Below are 6686 nucleotides of genomic sequence, written 5' to 3' on the forward strand. Positions count from 1 at the left end.
ATATTTATCACTACTAGTAGAACTGCTATTAAAGCTTCCTAGAGGATATTAGGGCCCCCTTCAGAAACTTATAAAAGTATCCCCTTCAATTTAATGATCTCATGCATGCAATAGTGTCATCAGAACAGTGTTTCTTCCCCTGTTGCTATTTTTAGTCAGATTTAGCTTTTGTCCCTTTGCCAGCTATAGTTTTCAATAATTCACTTCAAACAAATTTTGAACTACCACTAATTGAACTATGACCAGGTAGAGAAAAGCAGGCTGGCTGAGAACTAAATAAGGACAGTACGAGTGTTAGTGCCATTGTATTCATAGTGAATAGCTTAATTTTCAGATGTGTTTAAGCAAAAATTCACTCTGCTTTCAGAAGGAATCAAAAGGCGATTATGAACTGGAAATTGAATCTGAACATTTAAAGAGGAGATAGAGAACTGATGGGGGTAATAACTTTGATAGATTATGGGTATGCATAATACCCTGCACCAGTATGTATGTGTCTCTGTATGAAAACACATTAAATGTGTTCTGTTACAGCTTCTCAGTGGTATGGATTGAAAACAATTAATCGCAGTAGAACTGTTACTACACAGATAAATGTGTTTACACAGTCATCACAAATTGCACTTTTTGACATTGCATTGAGTGGAAAAGACACAGCCTCTGTTTCTGGGATTTTCAGAACTGACAGGAATGGGGGGGGAAGATAAGCCTCATTGAGTTGTTTCTTGCTATGGATACAAAATTAAACCTATGCATTTATTTCACATTTCATTGTAAAATTAAGCAAAGCAGACAGAAACTGCAGAAAATAGTCTGCGAGAAAAGGGTCAGCATTTGTTTTATTTTTGAGTTATCAGCTTTACCTGAACTAAGTGCGTTTCAGGTACACCTTAAAGTGTTTTTCCCTTTACTTGCGAGTTAGATTTGCTGTCGAGAGCGCTCAGCCTCGGACTCTCTCAGTGCTCTCTGAGCAGGAAGGAAACATCTCCATCGTGTGGTCAACTGCGAAAGATCAGAAAATCAAACGTGGCTGAAGAAGGGTGGGAGGGCATCGGCCTTCCGGGGCTGCCTTGTCTCCTCGGGCCCCGGTGGTGGGCAGGCTCGCCCGTCTGTCCCCCTGAAACACAAGGAATTTCCACCTCCTCTTTAGGGGCATAGATGCACAAACACGATCTGGAAAAACACTGAAGACAAGATGCTTATGTACAAAGCCCCGTCCCACAGTGTCTGTTCAGAGTGATTATAAAATGATTTTCCCCTTTCTGGTTTTGGGTTGGGTTTTTTTGCCAAGCCCAACCACACAGCTTCTGCATCCCTCAAATTAACTACCACCAAGAATTCAACCCTACAGTGTAAACTGATTTTGAGTATAGGGAAACTGTTAATCATAAATTGTCAATCAGTTTCAAGTAAAAGATGATAATACACCTTACTGTGCTGGCCTCATTATGCAACTGAGGTCAATTTTAACAAGTCTCTTGGATATCCTTTTATCCTGTTTCAAGATGCTGTAAATGTTCTGTTTTATAGAACTACAATCAGTGGTCAGACACCTTCTTTTCTTGAAAGCAGCAGATATAAGAACCCAAGTTAAAACTGTAAGCCTTTCTCTCACCAATCAGGGATAATTAAGGTAAAGAACAGGGAGGTGTGACTCCGTATGCTGTTGACGACAACAGTAACTCAAGGACTAATTAATTCAGTCCTTTTTTCCTTCTATCTCATTCTGGACAGCCCCTAGCTATATGCAACACTTGCTTGAAGCCTGTACCATGTTTTCATCTTACCACCCTTCTTTTTGCTGTTTCTCTGCAGAGTTAATATCCCTCTTACTCTCCTTCCTCATCAACACCAAACTCCACATTGCAAGCTAAGTTGCTTTCTTCCATACTACTCTCTGTGACCAAGTATTTTGACCAGGGAACTAAGCAGGAAATCTTCTCTTTAATATTGATTTATAGTGCAGGTTTTGCATAGCTCTTTCTTAAATAAGACGTTAGAAGCCATAGCAAGTGTCCTGTTAACATGACGTCTATATCAAGCTTTTCTCAAATCTGTTGAATATACTTCAGTCTGTGCAAGTGAGTGACATGACCACATTGTTCCCCTTCTATCTCAGATCAGTGACTTTGGGGCTCTGCAAGCAGCAACCTGGCTGCCCCACCACATCCATGCCAGTGCTGGAATAGCAGCACATTGATGAAAATACAGAAAATCCACTTTGCCTTTCCAATGAGAACATTCTCCCTTTTGCAAAGATAATAACAGGCTTTGCTCCAACACTTCCATTTTTCTAAAGACTTTGAACCATTTCTCTCATCTTGCTAGATACCATGTATTGCACAGACCTGCTGTTTTGATATGCTGTAAGTATTCTACTACCAGACAGGGATTCATGGGCTTTTGTGCTTTTCTTTTATTTACTTTTTTTCAGAGACGTGCAGCTGACAATCTGAGAAGACATCATCAATACCAGGTACAGGCCTCTGTTTATTTTTTGAGCGTATTTTTTTCTGTGTCTTCAAAAGGTCTTCAGGAGGAATAAAAAAAAGGAAGAATTTCATAAGAAAGCAGGACAAAAAAAAAACAACTCACAAAATGTATACTTATTTAATCCTCAGCAAACAAGAATAATATTTTTGGTGTTCAAAAAACAGCATTTGAGAAGTAGGGGTGTCTACATTTGTGGTGCAAAATGATATTTTATAGAGCAATAATATCTAATGAGTATTTTGTCCACTGTAACATCGATTGCCTTTAAAAAAGCAAACACATAGTCCCACCTCCCTGCTGAGATTGGTCAGGATCATATATGCAGCTCACTGACATGCTCCATCAGAACTTACTCTCCATCTTTGACTCTGTTCCCCCCGTAGAAAACTTTCTGTCCCTTAATAACTCCTCTGCCTAGGTCCTCTGTAACTCTTCCTCTTCTCCCTCCTTCCTGCTTCAGCCTCTGTTTTTTTGCGATTATTGTAGTGCAAGGAATAATTTTCAAATTTATTTTTAATTTTTGTTGTAGGGGCTGCAAGTTGAACTAGATGTGGGTTGTACACTTGTAATTTTGGTAATTAATGGATTTCATATGGGAAATGACTCGCTAAACTAGGACGTTTCCATCTTGAAAAAGATAGCTGTGGGAAATACAACAGGGATCTATAAAATCATGGGGAAGGTGAACACAGAGCAGCTGTTTGCCATCTATCTGTAAACTGAATACCGGACACATCCTAGACTGCAATAGTAAGGCTGTAGGGAAGTGACTATTCACCTCTGGCCCACACTGTAAGACTGTATCTGGAGCAGTGTGTCCTGTTTTGAGCCCTCCACTACAAGAGAGATGTTAACAAACTGGAAGGAATCCAGTAAAGGCCCACCAAGATGGTCTGGGAGCTGACATAAAAGAAGCTTGTATTTTAGCCTAGAGTAGGTTAAGGGGAATCTAATTGCTGACTTCAATAATAGGGAAGAACAGAGAAGAGGGAACCAGATTTTTCTTGGAGGTGCAGAGGAAAAGAACAGGAGTCAATGGACACAAATTGCAGGAAAGGAAATTCCATCAGGAAAATCATCATCACAGTGAGAATAGTAAAGAATTGGAAAAAGTTGCTCAGGGAAATTGCAGCATCTTCACCCATGGAGATATTCAGCACTTGATTGCACATGGCCCTGAATGGAATTAGACAGTCTCCAGGCATTTCTTCCAACCTAAATAATTTTAGGATTCTTAGAAGTAGAAGGCAACAGTGGAAAGTATCAGAGGGCAGGTTAAAAATAAGGAAAACCCCAAATGTAATCTTATTCCAGCTCTACCATGGAATTCATTGGCAAAGGTTGCTGAAAGTTTGCAAGAGTTCAAAATACAAAGGAAAACCTGTCACAGCCCATTGAACCTAGGGCTATCATTTCTGATTCAGAAAGTCTCTGAATCTCACATTGCAGGAGGCTTGGGAGAGTATAGTTGGAAAATAACATAATACAACTGCCCTGGACTTACACTCCTTATGGGACATCAGCAACTGCTCACTCCCAGACTGCATGTTACAGGCAAGAGACATACCTTTGGTCAAATCCAATGCGTCCTTTCTCAGGACAATTAATACCACCACTTTCCACTGAAAAGCAGAACAATTTTTCAACCAGATCTAAGGTTTATACATTGTTTGTCATGTTTCTAAAGCACAAAGAAGTCCAAGCGCTCCCAGTGACTGTAGGTTTAGTAATTAATACCAAGAAAGCTAACACGATGCTTTATATTTTTAGGAAGTTATGAGAAATCTGGTTAAAAGGTATGTTGCAGCAATGATAAGAGATGCCAAAACTGAGGAAGGACTGACAGAAGAAAATTTTAAGGTATGCATTTATTTATGTTTATAGGTGTTTTAGTAAGATATTATAAGACTCTGAAGCACATTTCGCACACTCCCCAGTTGTTCATGTAGCATGTAACTTGCTTCCTAGAGCAGTGTCGGTGTCATGATGGACCACATATGGATAGTATTGTACATGGACTCTAGCAAGTCTCCTCCTTCTGTTTGCTGGAGAAATAATGTTTTATCAGCTACTTTGAGTTATGCCCATGTAAGGGGGCATTGAAGTGGGACTATGAGTATGTAACGACATATTTGCTAAAGCAAGATGCAAATAGTTTTAGCACCTTAAGAAACAGATGTTTTCTTCTATGAAGTGCTGTTATACATTTATTTATATACAGAATATCTTTCATATGACTTAAAAGATGGAAAATTTAAGTAATCAGTCAAATATTAAATCTGTTGACAGATGTAGTGAAGAGGGATAAATATATATCACAACGCTTACATCCACCTCTGTGTTTTTCTAGCATGAAGCATTTTTATTACTAATGGTATCTCAAACTCCAAACATTCAAAATTATATTCATCTGCCTCAGCTTAGACTTGCAGAAGATACAGCCAGAGCTTGGGCTAATTTCATCATCATTGCTTTAGGGAAAATGAAAGGAAATAGGGACCTCCTGAAGGCAAGGTGCCTTCTCCTGAGACAGGCCTTTAAGAGACAAAGGCTGCATTGGCAGAAAGCAGTGTGCAAGGGTTAGCTCTGTCTTAGCTCCCAGCTGCCAAACATCTAGTGAAAACGCCCAAAGTCCTACTTGCACTGCTACTCACAGGGAAGCATGCACATATGTGTATGTCTTGTATGCATGTGTCCCTGTGTGTGCGTAAGGGATGGTGTTAACAGCTGATCAAAATGCAGTTACTATGATGGGATAACACTGCCTAGCAGATTGGCTGTAGGTATTCGAGTTGTCCATACTCCTTCCTCCACCACTGTGGGTGATTTCTATGAGTAGTCTAGGCTAAGGCACATTTCCTCTGAAATTTCCTCTGATAAAATTGCTGACTGCTTTTCTGTCTCACGTAGAGATCCCTTAGACAGTCTGCAAAGCACCTTGAAGATGCCAGATACTATCCAGATGGTGATTTTTATTAGTGATCCCTAGCTTAAGGTGCTTTTAAAAAAATGACAGGAGGAAAAGTCAAATTAGCTTTCATACTCAGATGTTTCCTCTTTCTTCCTAATTTTTAGGAGTTAAAACAAGATATTTCCAGCTTTCGTTTTGAAGTCCTGGGCTTGTTAAAAGGAAGCAAGCTGTCTAATTTGCAGACTTCAAAGATCAGCAAAGACTCTGCCTCTCTGTCAGAAAATGAAGAAAATAGCGAGAATGAAGGAAACAAGAAAGGAAAGAAAAAGGCCTTCAGTCTTTTTGACATAACAACAATGATTCACCCGAGATCAGCCACTATTGCCTCTGAAGCACATAATGTAAGCAACGGCTCAGCAATGATGGTGTCAGAGTCCACTAAAGAGAAACAAAAGCGTGTGAATTTTGTAACAGACATAAAAAATTTTGGGTTATTTCACAGACGATCAAAAACAAACTCTGTGGAGCAGAGTACAAATAAAATATATACCGTTTCTGAAGAAGTTTCCCGTCAACAGGCAGAAGAACAATGTGAGAAAACTGCTGAACTGGAAGAGGGAGAACTGACCGTGAACTGTGAATTAAACATCCAAAGTCCTGATGAAAAATGCACATTAGCTGAACCTCAAAACAGCAGCGACTCTTCGGATTCACAGGATGAGGGAAGTATTTGTGCTTCAGAAATGGAGAAAATGGAGTTACGGAACTCAGAACCAGGCACACTGCAGGATCAGCTGGACAAGGAGTTGGACATTAGCTTTGACTGTGATGGGAAACAGGAAACAATCGATCAGGGTGATTATTTGATAACAAGGTTGTGATGCTTACAAAAGGAAGCATTTACAAATATATATATTTTGCATAGTGCTTTTTTGGGGGGAATGTTTTAAGAATTATATTAGCAAATGCAGAATTACACTTTACAGTCCTCAACTGTGGCACATGATCTTGTAACATAGTAGTCAAGAGAAAGATAATACGGAGACCTTCTGTTTTGTAGCCTGCTTTAGCTTTCACAATTTGTTTTACATTTTTTAATAAATGGAAGCATCTTGTATTCTTGTACTGTTGCAATAACCCACAGAAACTTTTTAGCTATCTTTTTCAATTACAAGAAATGCAATTTCTCTCATATGATAGTTGATTCCTATGATAAATATTTTTCTATGCAAATAAAAAGTAGCTTAAGAGACTTGTAAGCCTTTATTTAACTTTGTAGGTT

At 39.1% G+C, this 6686-nt stretch overlaps 1 protein-coding gene across 1 annotated transcript; it reads left to right on the forward strand.

Annotated features, from left to right (window-relative positions):
* Positions 1 to 2434: 2434 nt before the first annotated feature.
* On the forward strand, positions 2435 to 6462 carry LOC104542853 (short transient receptor potential channel 4-like; the record flags this gene model as incomplete). Its single annotated transcript, XM_010187312.1, has 4 exons — positions 2435 to 2476; positions 3023 to 3067; positions 4264 to 4353; positions 5569 to 6462. Coding segments are annotated over 4 exons (894 nt in total), but the record flags the coding sequence as incomplete, so codon positions are not given.
* Positions 6463 to 6686: the final 224 nt, after the last annotated feature.

Source organism: Mesitornis unicolor, unplaced genomic scaffold (genome assembly GCF_000695765.1).
Source record: "Mesitornis unicolor isolate BGI_N332 unplaced genomic scaffold, ASM69576v1 scaffold11186, whole genome shotgun sequence".
NCBI classification, from domain to species: Eukaryota; Metazoa; Chordata; class Aves; order Mesitornithiformes; family Mesitornithidae; genus Mesitornis; species Mesitornis unicolor.